This window comes from Candoia aspera, chromosome 6, assembly GCF_035149785.1.
Source record: "Candoia aspera isolate rCanAsp1 chromosome 6, rCanAsp1.hap2, whole genome shotgun sequence".
Lineage (NCBI taxonomy): Eukaryota > Metazoa > Chordata > Lepidosauria > Squamata > Boidae > Candoia > Candoia aspera.
This window is the reverse complement of record NC_086158.1, coordinates 59,582,070-59,601,759: the sequence shown is the minus strand read 5'-3', so window position 1 is coordinate 59,601,759 and position 19,690 is coordinate 59,582,070. Positions and strand designations below refer to the sequence as shown.

The 19,690-nt window shown below is 37.3% G+C and overlaps 1 protein-coding gene across 1 annotated transcript in view; it reads left to right on the top strand.

The window, feature by feature from the left end:
* The window catches only part of EIF3A (eukaryotic translation initiation factor 3 subunit A), a 38,782-nt gene extending 27,879 nt beyond the window's left edge, over positions 1-10,903 (top strand). The window contains exons 19-22 of the mRNA XM_063307226.1: positions 183-1,036; positions 5,436-5,604; positions 6,706-6,893; positions 9,710-10,903. Coding sequence (XP_063163296.1) covers positions 183-1,036; positions 5,436-5,604; positions 6,706-6,893; positions 9,710-9,936 — 1,438 coding nt within the window. The 3' untranslated portion in view covers positions 9,937-10,903. The remainder of the gene's footprint in view (positions 1-182; positions 1,037-5,435; positions 5,605-6,705; positions 6,894-9,709) is intronic.
* The last annotated feature ends 8,787 nt before the right edge of the window (positions 10,904-19,690 follow it).

The window sequence follows — 19,690 nt, the reverse complement described above, 5'->3', positions numbered from 1 at the left end:
CTACGGGAACGTGTGGCTTCCTAATATATGAATGCATGAGTTAACAGCTGGTTGCTCACGGTAGAATTTTTGAGATGACAAATCATGTGTAATTTGTAGTTATGTAGTTGTAATTTTCAGGAGTAACACAGTTATTGGATTTTAGACATCTGAAAACAAAATTTCTGGTTTTGTTTGATTAGAGAGTGGCGTCGTGGGGAAGTACGTGATGATGAAAAATCTTTACGAAAAGATGATGTAATTAAACATACTACTCCAGAAGAGGCAGACCAGTCTCCCCATGAAGCACCCGAAGATAAAGTATTGAAACAGGATAAGGAGGAAGACGCCCCTAAGAAAGTCCTGGATGATGACAGAACAAATTGGCGTTCAACTGGAGATGATAGGGGCCCCAGGCGTGGCTTGGATGACGACAGGGGCCCCAGGCATGGCTTGGACGACGACAAGGGCCCCAGGCGCGGCTTGGACGACGACAGGGGACCCAGGCGCGGCTTGGACGACGACAGGGGACCCAGGCGAAGCTTGGACGACGAGAGAGGACCCAGGCGAGGCTTGGACGACGAGAGAGGACCCAGGCGAGGCTTGGACGACGAGAGAGGACCCAGGCGTGGCTTGGACGATGACAGGGGACCCAGGCGTGGCTTGGACGACGACAGGGGACCCAGGCGTGGCTTGGACGATGACAGACCAAGTTGGCGTAACATGGATGACGACAGAGGGCCCAGGCGTGGGCTGGATGACGACAGAGGGCCCAGGCGTGGGCTGGAAGATGACCGACCCAGTTGGCGCAACACAGACGACGACCGAGGGCCCAGGCGTGGGCTGGATGATGACCGAGGGCCCAGGCGTGGGCTGGATGATGACCGAGGGCCCAGGCGCGGGCTGGATGATGATAGAATTTCAAGGCGTGATGAGGATAGGGGACCTTGGCGTAACACAGATGATGATCGAGGATCCAGACGACTGGATGATGACAGAGGTCCTAGACGTGGAGATGATTCCAGGCCTGGACCTTGGAGACCGTTTGGTAAACCAGGTAAATGAATTCATGCAAATTGCAACCTTTTATTATAAATGCCTGAAAAATGTAAGCATTTTGTTCTAAATGTTTTTATGTCCAATATGGATTAATCTGTGCATTGTGGTGGCTCATCCATTTCCAGAAATGTATTAGCAATATAAAACTTGAAAGGTACAGATACTAAATATTGAAAAGTAGAGTACTTAAATATAAGGTGTGTCCATCTTTTTTTTTAAACACTCCTTACATTTTGGCACCTAACTATAATGTGTTTCCTTTGCTAACCAGTAGAAGATTTACCATAATACACTAGTTCTCAACCGGTGGTATCCCTCTCACAGGAGGGACTAAGAAATAGTTTAGGTGGGGCACAGGGTAAGTCACTGAACTTTAATTAAATTGTAAAGACTTACCACAAACAATCATATTATCATTTATTATTATAAATTATATAAACTTTCTTGGAAAAAAGTGGGCTTTTTGCTTCTATTATAATGGAAACAAAGTTCTTTGGTAGATTGGTGGGACTTAACATATGAAAGGCTAAAAACCTTTGCCTTTCTGCAGTTTTATTTTTTGACTAGTGAGTGAATGATTAAATGGAGGCAGTCCAAATTCTAATATGTAATCTGATTATTGAGCACAAATAAGATGGCAGATAGTCAGATGTAATCAGTGCTGACTATTAAAAGAATCTTGCTATAGTTATCTGCTCCATTAGGTGGCAGCACCTAACTTGGCTGATTTTTTAAAAGCTAAGTGGGGTTGGACCAGATATGTATGAAGACAGAAAACCAGTAAGAAATTCCAGATCTGTATGCTACACTGAGAAATTTTAAAAAAATGTTTTTCAGGATGCCAGTGGCAAATCACTTCTGTATTGTTGTGAAGAAAATGAAAAAGTAAATTAAATGATCTTGCCTGTGTAGTCAGCAGGATTTGAGTTTGACTCAGGAGTCTCTATTATAGATATCTAAAATCACAAAAATCTTCAATGACCTCATCCTGGATCTCATGAGACCAGTATAAGAATACTGACATATCTGAACATTTGAGTATTTGAATTTTTAAAACTGATTTTGCCATTCACACTTTAAGAATTGCTGCTTTTTATGAAAAGGTCCTATTTGCATCTGTCAACATAATGTTCTGGGCAACTTGGGAAAGAGATTTTCTCTAATCTTTATGGCTAAGACCAGATGGCAGTGTCTGGCAGCTACTTATACACAGACTTAAATTTATCCAGTGTAGTTAAGTGGAAAACAAATGTGGTTTTTGTTTTTAATTTGTTTGAAAGGTTTCTTACATGTTAAAGTTGCAGATAACTACATAAATTCATCTCTCTTCCATTGCTTTCATATATTCATTGCCATACTACTGATTGGAAAAAAATGGCTTAGAACATACTTCTGGAATAAATTTTTTCCAGTTGTTCCTTATTACAAGTGTGTTTGTGTGTGTGTTTATGTATATATACACACACACATACTTTATTGATAGATGAGTCAATTGACCGTATCAATGCATAGGCAGTATAATACAATAAGACAAAAGAAAGTAAGATACAATATAATAAGATAAAATAGGCTACAGTGAGATAAAATAGATAAAATATAGTAAGGTACGGTAAAATAAGGATAAAAGGTAAGATAAAATAGTATAAGATGAACTAGAGTACAGGGATGTAATAAGATGAATATTGGACTCAAAGAATATATGTTTAGGTGAATTGAACACCTTTGCATACAACCCCAATGTATTCTATAAAATATATTCTCTGTGTGCAGCATTAAAGAATAACAACGTTGACCCAATATCTGCAAAAAGGTTATATCACAGATTCCAAGTCCAGGGCAGATGCTAACAATCCACTTTGCAGCCAGAATATGGTTGTTTCTCTGTATACTTGGGTGACAGAATGATATTCCATAAAGAAAGTATAGTGATTTCACCAATCTTTGTGGGCATTTTGGATCCAATGATGTTAAAAATCTTACTGCCTCTGTCAGCCCTAGCTCAAAATCTACATCTATTGTCATCTACTTCCAGGCACAGAATAGCATTAGGGTACCAAATATATAATATGTGAAATGATACATCTTGCATATTACAAACGGTGTGGACAGGTGGATGGGAGTCATTATGAGACACAGCTAGGGTATACAACAATTCCTTAATTTCTAGTTTGGTAATTGAAGAGAAAATCGTTTACAAAGAAGGTAGCCGTTAAATGTACTAGACAACATTATCTCCTTATGTTTTACACTCTTCACTCCCAAAATCAAACTGTATAGCAGTAAAATAAATCTAGTCCTGTTTCTGGGTGAATAAGATTTCAGAAAGATAGGGAAAAAATCTTTCCTTTGTAATATCTGAATTACACTGCTACTAGACTTGCTGGTGTGCTAATGCTGAGGATTGTGGATACTGTACATTTTGTGATAGGTCTCCACCTTCAATCTAAGTTAGCCCATATTAATTCAGCTTCTGCTTTAACTCTGCCCAAGATCTCGTCTCTTCTTTATGGTGGCGGAAGATAGACATTGATAATTAGCAGAGTGGCAGAACCCAATTCGAGCAAAAAAGCCAAGGCCGTTTACCTCAATGAGGGTATAGATTTAGGTACTACTCTTGAAGAGATGGAGATGAGGATGCCCAGTCCACATGAACCTGTGCAACTACAAGAATTTTTGGTTTTGAAACTTCTAGTAATTTCAGAGTACTATTAGGACATGAGTTAAAAACAGAGAAGTCCACCAAGTCAGATGCTGCCTTAGAATTTTGTAGATCTTGATTTTTTATAGCAGCTAAGGGAGTGCCAAGAGATTGCTCTTTTTCATGATTACCCTCTCATTGTTGCTTAAAATAGGGATTATCATCCTTAATATTTCATAGGGCAAAATTTATTAATGCCTTGGCTGTTTGACAAGTTGTCATTAGGGCTTCTCTTAGGTCATCTAATCTCTGAAGTATATCAGCCTGCCTTGTGTCTGACACAGCACCAAAGGAGTTAATCAGGCTTTCTTCAAGTGAACCATTTGCTAGCTGTGTAGTTGTAAGTTGAGCTGGTTGTTTGCTTAAACGTTTCCTTGGGAGAGGCTCTGTGGATGAAAAGTCCTTGAGATTGTCTAAGGGAGTTTTACTGTCATATTTTAAAGTGCCAGTACCCTCTTGGCTGTACTGAGCCACAAGCGATCTAACTTCTTCAAAGTGAAAAACACGAACTGTAAAGATTAAAAATGTGCTCAAAAAAGGTTTCATTTTGAAGAGCATGCTGGGTACCACAGACTGTCCAAATGTTAGCAGGACTCGACTATAATTGCCTCTGGATGGAAGCCATTCTACCTTTTCTAAATCCATAGATTTTCTCTTGCAGCATAAAAGCTGACTTAAGGACTGAATAATGGCTTTTTTTGATCCCCATCTGCCTCTGTTTATTCTGTTAAGGTTTGCAAAGTTATCTTATTAGTTTGTAGAAGACATTTTCTTAATGAATATTTTTCATCCTTCACTCCTTTCTCTGTGGAACTGCTTACCTTTTCCATTTCCCTGCTAGCACTTCCTGTCAAGGGATTTATAGGTAAAATCTTCCTTCCCTCTGTCGGCTGCATGTAAAGCACGGTCATTTAATTTGGTAGGGTGAGTAATATATTAGGCTGACTCTAAGAAATTTCGTGATTCTTTTAGGGATTCAACTTTATCCTTAATTGTGGTCAGAAGTCAAAAATCGAAAGAACAGTCTGCAGTCAGTAGGCTATGCCTAGTTGTAAAGTCCAGTGCATTTTGTTCTTTCAGGGATTTAGAGTTAGAATCCACGTCTCCCTCCTGGATAAATCGTTTAGTGGCTGAGCTAACAGCAACTGCCTGTGGAGAAGGGGCATTCTCTATCAGTGATGAGGAAAGCTCTAAAAGTTGCTGGCTTTCGATCTCAGCCTGCAAATCCCACTCAGGTGGGTCGTAGCTATCCGTTAGATGAAGCGGGAGAACGTTACTTACAGGGAGACTTGCTTGTTTGTAATAAATCTCTCAACCTTCTGCTGTTTTAATGGCTTGGCTGGTAGTTGTGTTGCAGATGGAGTTCTCTGTCGCTTCTTTCTTTTTCCTGTGTCAGCTGTGCTAATAGTTGTAATTTAAAAAGTATGATAGTGAAAAGCACTCATTGAAAAATTAAATTCTCTTGGAAGAGCCCATTACAGAGGCTGCAACTTCGTTGCCATCTTGACTCCCCAGCTTATTACAGATATATGTGCTCCCAAAAACTAATCTTGTCAATCAAGTTCTTTTGGAAGATTGTTGGATGTGGCAAAAGACATTGCAGGGATGATGGGGAAATAAGGAGCTCAGCTAGGTGGAAGTTCCATGTTCTTGTGCTGTTGAAATTAGCCTTAAAAACTTGATGTTTTGCTGCTGTTAGGTGGATGGAGAGAACGAGAAAAGGCTCGAGAAGACAGCTGGGGACCTCCACGGGATTCCAGACCTTCAGAAGATCATGAATGGGATAAAGACCATGATGAAAATGAAAAGGAACGAGAATTTGACAAAGATCGTGACTTTGATCGGGAAGAACGTTTTAGGCGTCCTAGGTTAGACTTAATAACATTTTAATAGTGTCTATTGATTTAATGTTTCTTTATGAACCAGGAGGTAGTTTTAATAGATTAGTGTAGTGTCTGGTATTCTATGACAAGAAATATTGGGATATAGGAAATATATGTTAGAGTATGTGAGTGGTGATCAGCCATAAAAAATACATAAGTTTTTTTAAAAAATATTTTATTATAGTTTTAAACAAGATAGGAAAAGCATGCAGAGCATGGTTTCTTAAATTATTTCCACACCTTTTATAAGCAGTAAGAGGTGTCTGTATATTCTATGTAACAGAATAATATGTTGCTTTGGTATGTCTCTCTGTGTGTTTGTACTTACTCCCCAGCAACTAAATAGGATGTATGCATATGTTTTGTCTCTGGGTGTACTGTGACAGTCTAATCAGTGTGGTGTGTATGTGTTGCCTCTGTGTGAATGTAAGTATCTGTATTTCTTTCCTTTTTGTGTTGCATCTGTATATTTTTGCATATATACATGTGCATTGGGAAGCATGAAATAGGCTTCATACACTCCAGTTTGAATTGTGTGACCAAGAAAGAGGGCAGCTTAGAGTGGAATGGTCACCAACATCCTAAGTGACTGCCCTACTGCCTCTTTGGATGCATTGGGGGAATTTTCTCCTGCAGTCTCCTGGCCTAATCTGGCCCATTTCAAAGTCAATTTTTCTTTTGCTGGCTTCTCCCACCATACCTGCTTTGGTTCCATTCTGTTTTGTCTTTTGAGAGTTACTTTGCTGATCAATGGACAGATGGACAGACAGAATGTAAAGAGACTCAGGGACAACCCTGAGTCCCTTTACATATTTTTGTCCAACATTCCATTGGGATGGAAATAATTTTTTTTTAAAAAGGTACTTTGAACAGTTGCTGAATGAGTGGTCATTAATGAAGGACTACCTGTATTTTATTTTTTTCAAAGGCATTTTAAATACCCATTATCTTTTTTTTAAAACTTGTTTTTTTCCCAGTAATAATCGTAATTTACATGAAATACTGATGATATAAGTCATTTTCTTGCAGATAATGTGTAGTCAAAGGTCCTTTCTTTAAGACTGAAATAACTTCTTATAATTAAAGGGATGACACTGGCTGGAGAAGAGGACTATCTGAGGAAGCCTCTAGCTGGAGAGATTCAGGTCGTCGTGATGAATGGGACAGAGGTGGTCGTGACTCTAGAGATGACCGAGGTGGTCGTGATCTTCGAGATCGACGTGGTGAAGAGAGAGAAAGGAGAGGACCCCCACCTAGAACAGATCGGGAAGAAGGTAGACTAATTCTCCCCAGTTCTGTTATTCTTATATAAATCCTGCCAGAGAAACAGTAAGGAAGGGCATTCCCATTATCAAAAATGCAGATGGTGTATATTTATTTATTTATATATTTAGTACATTTATATGGCCACCCATCTCATATGCATGACTCTGCATGGCTAACAGTTACAAACAATAAAAATGTAAGCAAGTTTAAAACAATAGAAATAACATAAAACAACATAGCTGCTGAGAAACTCAGTTAACACAGCCAAGAGCAAGAAATGGGCTCATCCATACTATCAGAGCTCCAGACTTGATGACAAACCAAGTTTTCAGTGCCTTGCAAAAGGCCAGCAGGGTCTAACCTCTTCCTGGGCCCTGCCAAATGGCAGTCTCTCATAAATGGGACCCAGAGCATGCCTCTCCTGCTGGATACCCTGAGAGATATCTGGGCAGACGTCACTGGGGAGAGACGATCCCGGAGGTAGCCTAGCCCCAAGCCATGAAGGGCTTTAAAGGTAACTACAGCACCTTGAATTATACCTGGAAGCATAGTGGTAGCCAATGCAGCTCGCAGAGCAGAGGTATCACATGTGCTAAGTGATTGGCATCCATAACTGCCCACATCATCACATTTTGCACCAGCTGAAGCTTCCAAATACTCTTCAAGGGCAGCCCCATGTACAGCACACTGCAGTAATCCAAGCAGGAGGCGGCAAAGGCATGAGTGACTGGGAACAGAGCATACTGATGGTACCTCACCTCGAACTGACAGATGACCTCACCCAGTGACTTCATATAGATGTTAAATAGGAAAGGAAAAGTCACTGAACCGTGTGGCACTCCACGTAACAGTGGCCATCTCCTTCCCTATCAACACCAACTGGAACTGGCCCTGGAGGAAGGAGAAGAACCAGCACAATATTGTGCTACCCACCCCCAACGCCATTCCAGGAGGATACTGTGATTAATGGTATCAAAAACTGCTGAGAGTTCAAGGAGAGCAAGGATGGGTGCACCATCCCCATCCCACTCTCGCCAGAGATCATCCAAAAATGCAGCCAGTGCTGTCTTGGTCCCATACCCGGGCCTGAATCCTGACTGAAAGGGGACCTGATGATCCGCTTCTTCCAGAGTTCTTTGAAGCTGCTGCACAACCATCTTCTCCGCAACCTTTCCCAGAAAGGGAAGGTTGGAAACTGGATGAAAATTGTCCAGTACCATTGGATCTAGTGATGGCCTCTCAAGAAAGGGGCAAGCCAACACTCCTTAAGAGATGGTGGAACCACCTCCTGTCAAAGAGGAATTAACCACTGCCAAGACCCAACCACAACCACTCCCCAACCTCTGGGAGGCCTTAGCCAACCAGGAGTGATATGGAGCTAATACAGAGGTGGCTAACAGCTGACAACCCTGTCCACTTCCTCAGCCCCAACAGGATCATATTCCTCCCAGATAACCAATCTAAAGGGCCTGCAGTAAGTGTGAATCAGATCGATTTTATCAGTCATATATCATTATTGGAGATATAGACACCGTTAAAGGCAACACCTTATGCTTTTTAAAAGTAAAACAAATATATTAAGAAATTATTTCATCAGGGATCCCTTTCATTATGGAGTAGAAAATCTAGTGCTGGCTGTTTTGCAAATACTGAGTATTCCGTATTGTACGAATGACCAGGAAAATTGAATAGGAGTTTGCTAGTACAGTTCAACAGAAGAAAATGAGGGGGGGGGGAACCAGAGAATCTGTATATTCTGAGGGATTATGTGCCCAGTTGTTGGAGTTAAAAAGGTCATCTGCCTAGCTGCAAGAGTTGTGTCCCAAGAGCTGCTGTTTTGACCATTGTAGGATTTTGCCTTTCATTCAGGAGCTGAAGGTGGCTGCATAGCACTCCCTCTTCCTATTTTTCCTCACAAGAACAACCCTGTGAGATAGTGTTGATTCCTTCCTACTGAGTAAGCTATGATTAGAAAGAACATAAGGCCAAGGGGGTTGAGTTCATTAAGTCAAGTCGAGTTTTGCCAGTGGAGTTTCAGGAGTTGTGTGGATCACTTAACCCAGGCACAGCTAGAAATCTCAGCACTTTAGACACTCTACCATTATTCAAGAATTGGCTTCTTGACAACAAACCTTCAGACACAATCAGCTAGTTTATTTACTTTATTGCAGACTAGAATAAAGCCATGTGTAACAAGATCTTTGTATTGTACTACATATAAAACCCTTATGTGGGTGTGTGAGCATGCACGTGTGCACGTTTGTGTATACTCTAGAATTTAAATGCTGTAGTAAACATACCTTGATTTCAACACTGTGTTTGACAGAGTATCCAGTTTCTTGACTGTGTGTGTGAATGCTTGAATGAGCAGGTGCTGACAGACACATTTAGACATCAGCCGGGAATATTTAAATGTGGATTCATGCACAGAATCATTATGATGGCTTGAACTCTATGATCTAAATTGTCCCTGCCTACTCTACAATGCCATGATTATTTTCTTCCAGTTAGTACTTTTATTTTTCCAGTTTTTGTAATATGTATACTGTAACCGTCATTTTGAATTTGCAGTATATTCTGAAACGTTGGTAGAACAATGTTTATAGTCTTAAATTGTAGAGTTTATTAGTTACTCTTAACAAATGGATGTGATTACTTCTTCCTCATGCTTCATTACTCTTTCTTCATGTAATAGAAACATTACATTGTAAATTCTTCCAAGATGTTTTTAATTCTAATCAGATTAAACTATTTCTTCTGGATTTTGATTATTATACAGCCCAGTGAATGAAATACAGCTGAAATACTGCTTTTTATTTTTCAGTGAACTCATGGAGACGTGGTGATGACAGAAAGGAAGAACAGGAAGAACATGAAACAGTTCGAAGGCCACCCACTGCTGCTCCTACTCCTGGTCCTTCTGTTTCCAAAGAACGAGAAAAAGATGGTGAGAAAGAGAAGGGGCCTTGGAGAACAGAAAAAGACCGAGAATCCCTTCGTCGCAGTAAAAATGAAACTGATGAAGATGGTTGGACCACTGTACGACGCTAAGTTCAAAACCTAAACATGGTTTTAATTGGTGTTTTGCATTGATTTGATAACAGATTATAATATTGGTGCTTTAAGAGTCTGAATTTGAAATCTTTAACAAAGTTTTCTAGGAATATGAAAGCATGAAACTCTTACTTGTATGCAAACTGATCATGCACAGAACTTACAACTAATAGTTGGAAATTAAATACTGGTTATCTAAAATTTCAATTGTATGTCACAGATCACTTGGTGGTAAGAAATAAAAAATATGAATTCTATAGGTATCTTTGAGTGGCATGTACATCTCAGTCAAAAACAAATCTGATTTTTATGTTAACTAACCTTACACCTTAAAATGGATATGGCCTGCAAAGCATATGTTTAAAACAATATTTCTGGTTCCATAAACAAATGACTTTGTAAGGCTGTACAGTCTAAAGTTAGTATTTTGATGGCAGAGGCTATTGTTGGTGGTATTATTGGATTCAGTAGGTTTTAATTTGATTTATATAGAATAAATGTCATGGGTCTTTTAGCTATGCTGGGATTTTTTTTTTTTTTGGTAGATTCTACTTGAATGCAGTCTTATCAAGCCATTTTGCAGTCTTTACTTTCACAATGAGTGCCACAGTAGTATCCAAACAACAGGCTTTTAAAATTGAAAGCATTTGAGTAATCTTATTGCTGAGCATTTTTGTTCCTTGCTGTGTATAGACACTGCTCTTTCTGGTATTGGTAATCTCTTTTGAAACATTTATATAGTGTCATTTCATATACATGATCTGGAGGAACCCCTCGCTCCTCCTTTCCTTCTGAATTTCTTGTCTTCAGGGTAAGTGCTTTACCTTTAAACCAAGTGCTTTGTAGTAAGAGTGGGTTGACTTCAATTTGGGGCTGAAGTAGCAATGTTAGTGATTGTTTTTAATTGAAGGCAACACAGAACTTGCTGCTATGTGTTAACTTCAATGGTAAATAAACTTAAAAACTAACCTGATATTTTGTTGTGGCTTCTTAATTAATGTTGCAGATTTGCATAATCTTTCCTCTAATATATTTGAGGAACCAGTCTAATGTAGAAAGTTACGTATCTGTTCTTCTTCCAACTGCCTTTTACCCAGTGAATAAGTAACCTTTTTAAGTAGTTGAGTGGCTGCTGGATAGAGAGTGCAAAAAAATTCAAATACCAAAAACTGAGAATTAAGTAAAAATGAATGCAAGTAGCTTTTTCATATTCTCAATTTCACTTAATTGCAGTAAGTTTAGACTTCTTGGTTGTCATTTTCTTAGTTTATATCACTGAACTATTATGTTTTGAGGCAGGAATGCCACTTTGCATTGTTAGATATAAGTTTAGGGACCTTATTGAGCTATGACAGACATCAAGAAACTTTTTTCCTTTCTATTCCCAACGTCTCTCCTGCATTTGTAAAAACAGCTATCCAAATTTTTTGGGGGAGGAATAAATTTCTGTTTGTAAATTAAATGCCAGTTAATTGTATTACACTTAAAATGTTAATACAGACATGGCAGGCTTTTATGTAAACATGGTGATTGGGTGAAAGACTCAGTAATGAAAACTGTTACCTGAAAAATGGACTTCAGTCATTCAAAATACATAATTAACAGCATTCTTCAGAAAAAAAATCAAAGTAGCTTACTTAAATCGTGAACATAGATTTCAAACCTACCTCTGCACCGGCCCTTATTACACACTTACAGCGTTTCTTTCGTTCTTGGTACTTAAAATATGAACAAATTATACAAAATGCCTGCTATGTTGTGCTATTAAAAACAGTTAATATAGAAAGATTGTAAAATATTTTTCTTTAAATGATCTTTTGGAGGTCACGTTTTACATTTGCTTGAGTAAAATGTTATGTTTCATGCTTCCTGATTTTATTTAGGCTTCATGAAATGGTCTGGAAGACTCTAGAAGGTGGAAAGGGGAAAGATGTACTCTTGCCATTTTGCAATTACAATCTTCTCTCTTTCCCATACAGCTCCTGCCATGACAAGTGATGAAGTAGTTTCCTAAGTAAAGCAGTTAACTTTCCCTTTGGGGAAGCTACCATCACTTGTAGTTTATCTTACAAAACAGATTAACTTTAAAATATTTATGAGAAAAAAGGCTGCATACAGTTGAGAACTTCTATTTTTATGTGAAATTGATCAGTTTGATAATTGAACTTAAAAGCACTGAAAAAAAGGATGGAGATTCTTTACAACTTTCATTCAAGACTACTATTAGGGTTAATATTTGGCCAGTTTGCTAATAGCATTATGTTTTATCCCAGGAGTTTGAGTGATACACTTGGAGTCACACTCCAAGAATCAGGACAAAATCTAATTAGATTCAATTTAATCAATTTAATAAAAATAGTTACTGCCTTTTTCTCTGTAGATTTATTTTTTCTGCTTGGATTCTACTGTAGCTCCAGGGTGGACCAGGTCAAGGCAAAAAAGCCTGAAGAAAGAGCCAGCATAGATCCTCAAGTTAGGATCACAGAGAATTGTTAGATGCTTGGTTAGATATTTGTTGCACAAAACATGGAAAAATGCTATCTTGTTAATGGCTACCTTTATGTTTGAGCATGTATCACCTTTCTGGGGAATCCAGAAACAAACTGGATGAATATTGGATTTTTAAGATCAACAGAGCTCATTTGGACAAAAAATAATGGTTTTGCACAAATATGAAACAATTACAGTAGTGGTATAACACAACAAAGTACAGTGAAATGTAATTTTGATTTCACATGACCTGATTGAGCTAAACACTACAGAATCAATTATAAAAATCAGTTGTTACATGCAATTCCAAAATGTTCAATCTCATTAGAAACAATAGAAATGAAATGCAGTGGTTTTTTCCCCTAAAAAGTAGTATTGCTGACAAATTCTCATCTGTCAGTTGAGTTTAGCATCTAACTGTCACAGAAAGGTCATAAATTATCCTGATGTTGTTTTCTGCTAATGAGCAATATTATACTTAGCAGAATTTCAGTGCCACCCAATCTTACGATTCTAGATGGCTTACATAAAAAGAAAAATTACAGGAAGAGTCACAAAAACACTGGAAGGGTTTGGTAATAAGCTCACGTACTATTTAAAAAATCTAATAACTGATAGTGACTCAGAGCTATCCTCTAATATATATCATACTCTAAAAACTGGGATGGTACACATCCTAGTAAAAAACTGCTGTTCCTGCTGTAAAAAAACAGTACCCACCCAGATTATAAATATTAGTGGTTATTTTGTTTTCAGGCATACAAGTGATTAGTGCTGTCTCTTCGCTTGTGAAAATAAAGTTAAAACATTCAGATTGCTGAAAACAATCTTGGTAAAGAGATAATTAGTCCAAGTGGCCAACAGATATGTAACTGAGTGAGAACTGTATAAATCCACAAAAGGAATTGATCTGTTGGAATGAAATGTGAAACAGCTATGTACATATGATAGGTATTTTAGCAATTTGGTTAGTATCTAATGTCCTTGTTCTTTGACAATAGCTTAAAAAAAAGATAAAAACATGCCTACTTGAGCTTAACTCCATGGATACATCCATGGCATTTTCTTGGCAACTGTACAAAAGTGATTTACTATTACTTTCTTCCTAGATTTCTCTGATGGCTCTTACCAAGTATTAGAGAAGCCTGATCTGATTTTAAGTCCAGAGTTTAGCTAGGTGCTGTTACCTGGCAAGTCAAATGTTACTTCATCAAGAACGAACCATTTTCATTCCACAATTGTAGATAAGAAATGAAGCTGCCAACGTTTTGGTAATACTGAAGCAAAACAGGATGGGAGCAAAACAAAATGTTATGTTTTGCTTTTGGAAATTTTAGATTCTAAATGTAGTTCTTGTACCCTTTATGTCTTTGCTGTACCAAATCAGATGCAAAGTTATTTGAATATTTGGAGATGTTGACAAGCTGCCGTAATGCTTGCTGGTGACATTTTGAGAAGGCAGTCACTTATACCTGTCTAGAGTAAGCAAGTAGTTTTTTTATATTCACTTGTTGAAATAATTTTTCACACATAACTATAGTGCTGTCCAGTGATACAAATGTATTTATTCTCCCTCATTACTTGTTTCTGCTCTTTGGGCTTCCCTACCATGGGTAGAAAAATGGGTTAAAAACATGAAGTGGTCTAAAGCTTCCATCTCACCCCCATCTAACAAAGAATCCCCTCACTACTGAAAACATAATTAGTGACATTTCATCCTAGTTTTTGAAAAAGTTATTGATTGTACAGGAGCACCTCATAAATACCCTGCAGTAGCAAAACAATTAGGATAGAGCAAATTCAAAATGAAGCCAATCATACATTCCACCTGTTTTCTTATCCAAGTGTAAGAGAGTGTTTCTTTGTATCCTGACTATCTAACCTTTAGTAGCAAGCATCGAACTTCCTTCAGGTGAGTCAAAGAATTTAAGACACTTTCTTCCAGAAAAATGCCTTTATTTGTCTCTATGACACTTCCTTATTTGTAACAAGATGAAACTTTGTTGGTGATTATGAATTCTCTCAAGTATGTAGAAATTAGATTCAGTAAATGTTCACAAGTTTACATCCTTTACTGTTTGACTATGTAAATTTTAGTGTGAGGTGTCTTTTTATTTTTGTGTTTTAACTACAAATAATAGATATGAGAGCAAAACTATTTTCAGAAATAATTTCTGTAAACTTTTGGTCTGAAAACTAAAAGCTATCTGTCCTGGCAATTTTAGGATCATTTCTAATGGTTTCTGTTACACTCAAATTTATAAAAGGGCACCAAGAGTGTGCTTTTAAGTTATCCAGAAAAGCTGATATACCTGTTAATACATAGTATCCAAATAGCATTTTTCTGAGACTTACATAGGTAATGGTAAGGGAACATATTTATTCCTACACATCCAACTCCACTTTCATATGCATATCATTGTGCATCTGGCAAACTCAAGCATTTTGAACTGGGCTTTGGGTTGTATAACGTATCTAAACTCTTTATTCATCCATAAATTCTTTGTGTTCCAAAAATGAGCTTCCCTACCACCTGCTCAGTGGATGGGCCAATCACATGAACAAACTAACAGATGTTTCTCTCTCAATTTACCCTTATAATCTTAAATGCACAGTCCTATTTATTTCAGTAAAAATTACTTTCAAGGAATTATGTTTAAGATATAAGATGCTAAATCTCCATTCTGGGATAATGTTTCAATTACTAAGTTGATATACAGATTTCAGTAGTTTTATGTTGAAAAAAAAAGGCACTGTCAGTTGCAACTTGATACAAATTGCTTACTTTTACAGATGTAGGATAGAAATGCGTGTTTTGCTACATTACAGAAATTGGATGCATCTCAATTAAGTTTTCTAATTTTAATATATTGCACAAACCCTAAAAACGTGCTCTAAATACTGTCTACTTAGAAGTCAGTACAATTTTAAATTAACAGTTGTAGAAGACTTAAAATCTTTTTTCATTTAAAGTCAATTTTTTGAAGCAAATATAAGCAATCTTTCCCTAAACCAAAAAACAGCTTCCAAGATCTATTAATCCCATACTTAGCTTGCATTCTCTCAGTGCCTCTTCCAACAAAACCAAATATGAAAATTGATTGCACTTTTTGTCAAATTCTTCCTGGCTGTAAATTTCCCTAAGACAATTGATTAATTTCTTTCACTTACATCAGTCAGGATTGCAGACTCCCAATCATTTCTCTTTTACTAATTCTGTAAGGAATTAAGGGAATCAAGCCTATTAAATATAAAGGGTCTTATTTTAAGAAGGCATGTGTAGGACCTCACAGTAAGTTCTTAAACAAATTTTCATTTCCAGTGTCCTAAACTCATATTTACAAACCTTTTTTTCCCTTAAAAGTACTGCACAGCTTTTAGTGTTTTATGATTGAAGGGCAAATATCCTGAGCATACCTGCAATAGGAATACCACTGGAGCCTACAGGTGCCTTCATTCTCATAGACTGAGAATTCATTCTAAAAAAAAAGACTTACAAACTTAAATTATATGTGGGGAGGGAAGTAAGGCAGCAAAGGTTTGAAACATGTATTTAAAACAAAGGTTATATGGTCCATCTTCCTTTTGCAAGAAAATATACAAAGCCTTTTCCACCCTTGTAGTTTGGTTGTAAGCCATCTTCTAGGAAAGAAGATAGCACACAAAAACAACCTCCACGAAAACAAAAACAATGGAAAGCAAACAGAATGACCCATCTCTCTAAATCAGTTTCTCAACCTCAGCAACTTAAGACGGGTGGACTTCAACTCCCAGAATTCTCCAGCCAGTATAGCTGGCTAGGGAATTCTGGGAGTTGTAGTCCACCCATCTTAACGTTGCTGAGGTTGAGAAACACTGCTCTAAATAATCCAGTGGAACTCAATTTAAAGATGCTCATTCATTTAAAAGATTCCCAGTTTTATAAACATGCAGCTGTATTCTCACAACTTGCCATTATTTGCATATACATTGCTTATTAAATGACCAAAATTGGATTCACACAACTTGCTAGCTCATAAACTGTATTTAACCATAGGTTTTTCTGAGAGCCTATCCCAGTCTTTTTGTTTTAAAAGAAACATTCTATCCCCCACTGGGTGCTTTCGTGTGTGGCCTTTAATTCCCAGAATTCTCAACAACGTCAACACATCTAGAGGGCACCAGAGTATAATCTTTTAGTTCCCAATTTCCTGCTTTAAAGTAATTGTAGATAATGAGAACTGTAGGAAATGTAGTTGGAAAAAATTGTTGCAAAATAGTTCTAGAAGTTGCTGCATTGGATTACAAAGACCATCTTCAGGAATGCTTTATCCTGTATGAGCTAACTCTTCTGAAATGGTTAGCACAGGATTTCCAGAGGAGGAACGGCAAACTGTTCATGGAGCCAATGACTGTGGTGAAGAACAAACAGCCAGCAAGTAGACCAGCTCTTTGAGCCTCTCCAGATAAAGGAGAGGACTAGAGATCACCCACAAGTGCTCCAGACACTTGCTCCTCACAAGGAGACCCCAAGACAGCAGTCTCCAGTGGGTTTTGAGCACTGGGAGAGGGAATAGCCATCTTGCTCAAACAGCAGTTGGCGCCTTTAAAAGGACACTAAGTCACATGCTTCATTTTCTAATCACATTAGGAAATTGCTTATTAACTACTTTTCAGCTACTAGAAACCTTTGGAGCAATAAGTCTGAAAACACCAGATGAGTCTACCTTCATTCCTTAATGAAAGAAAATTTAAGAACTTTAAAAAATTCTTTTTTGAAATAAACAGCACAAGATTGATTAAAACTTTGATTTCAGAAAGCTACGAATGGACTAAGGGTCCAGATAAATTTGAAATAAGATTTTGGAATTAATTTTAAAGAACCCTTCCTATGGGAAAGTGCTTTTGTTTTGAGTTTTTAAAAAAAATAGTAAGATTTTAAAAACGACACTAGAGGGAACTAAAGATTTCAATTAAAGGAGAAGAACACATAAACTTGACTAACAGTTACAGAATGGTGCAAAATACTCAAGACTGGAAATACGGAACGATATTTTCAAAAAATGGACTCAAAAATTAATAGTAGTAATGTCTGCCCCTATGGATAGACTGTCTAAAAGATGTTATAGAGGAACAAGTTTTACCTGACAAGACAGACTGAGTTGAAAGTGGATTTACCAGAATGACATGGAAAAAGATGTTGCGCTGGCCATACAAAAGAAACAGGCTGATGTTTTAATAATTAAAAGGGACATAACAAACCAAGAGTGCGACCTGGATAATTTTTCTATATTGGATTTACAAAGAAACTTGTTAAAACTTTGAAGAATTTTGTGAGAAGGTACAAAGAAGAAATGAAATCAAGTTCTTTGACATTATTTGAACGGACTAAAGATTAAGATTGTTACAAGTAAAAGGAAGAAATATAAAGTTGATTTATTTGATCAAGGTTAAAAACAGATGTTATTTCTAGTGACCCTTAATGGACTTTTGCTGACCAGGACTGAAATGACAACGCTTTATGGATTTGCTTATAGATAAGAGATGGGCTATGGGAAGAAGAGATCATTTGTTCTAATTTAAGAGGTGAAAGTTACTAAAATTGTTTATACTTGTGATGAAGGTTGGGAGTCAGTTCTCTACATATTTCTTTATATATTTCTTTACTATATTTTCTTTTTCCTATTTTTTTCCTTTGCATCTTTAACTCCTATTTTTCTTTTAGTTCATTAGTTTTTACTATTGTAATTATAATCTTTAATAAAATTACTTGAAAAAAATGGAATTGTTAGCACAGAAAACAGATCAGCCTTTACTTGGTACTCTTTAGAGGAATTCTCTGTGTTTGGAACTCCTATAGAGATTTCAGGTAGCACTTTCTATAAACTTGCTAAAAATATTTTTGGAGTGTAGCAATCTCCTGTGCTGTGTGTGTGTGATTATATATCTGTAAAGTAAGCAATTTATAATTTGTTTGAATAAATAACCAGTGCTGCTATTAGTTTTTCAGTGCTAGGTTCAATCTTATTAGCAGCATGTAACTTGTTAAAAATATGGCATGCTACTCATACTGTATGTGAAAAACTAAAATAGCATAATTAGAAGGCATTACCTTTATACCTGTTGTGGAAAAAAATATTTTTTCTATCCCTTTTATTATTTTTATAAATAACTCAAGGTAGTGAACATACCGAATACTCCCTCCTCCTATTTTCCCAACAACAACCCTGTGCAGTGAGTTGGGCTGAGAGGGAGTGACTGGCCCAAGGTCACCCAGCCGGCTTTCAAGTGGGACTAGAACTCAAAGACTCCTGGGTTCTAGCCCAGCACCTTAACCACTAGACCAAACTGGCTCTTAGGAAGTTTTGAAACTAACATTTTGGCTTTCATGCTAGAAACCAGTATCAAACAAACAGTACTCAGTATATGGGGGTGAAATGAAAAAAATATAAAGTTTGAAACAAGAAATCATAACCAGCCTTTTCCACCACAAGTACCATTTGTGGATTTATATCTGACTAATATATTATTAGTCAAGCTGCAAATAATACGTATTTCCTTTTTGCCATTACCTTAATTTTAAAGACATTGGATAGGAAGAGAACTAATTCGTCCTTGTTTTCCAATTTTACATGGATATTTTTGCTGATTCCTTGCTTTTATGGCATACTTTGAGAACTCATTTTTGTATCAACTTAGTTTGAATTAAGCTGCCATTCTGATACTATCCTGCTTACACTGTAGGATGAAAACTGTTAGTCTATGTGGCCTGCAGCTCATAAAAGCTTATTCCTTTTAATAAAGTTTGTCACAAAAGGCACTATCATGATTTACCATTAAAAGGCATAAGCTACCAGACTGATTTTTTTTTGCCATCCAGCTGACAACTCCCATGCCAGCTACGCATATTTGTAGTCTAACACTTTTGGGGGCGGGGGGAACAGCAGGGCAGGCAAGGCCAGTCTTGGGGGAGCAAAAAAGTGTACTGTGGAAGTGGTGATGGAGAAAAGTCAGGGAAAAGGAATAGGTTGATCTTCTAAAGAACTAAAGGTGTCACAAAGATCAATTAGATTGTCTCAATTGGGCCAGGAGATAACTGGTATCCGAAAAAACCCACAAAGGAATGAGGCAACGGATGAAGCCTCAAAGCATGCAGGTGCTTGAAACAGCTCAATAGGAAAAAAAAGTGAAGGGGTGACTTCTAAACTAAGACATCCATATACAGTGCACCACTTTCTATAATCAATGTATTGCTTGAAGACAATGAAGACAGCAAAAGAAA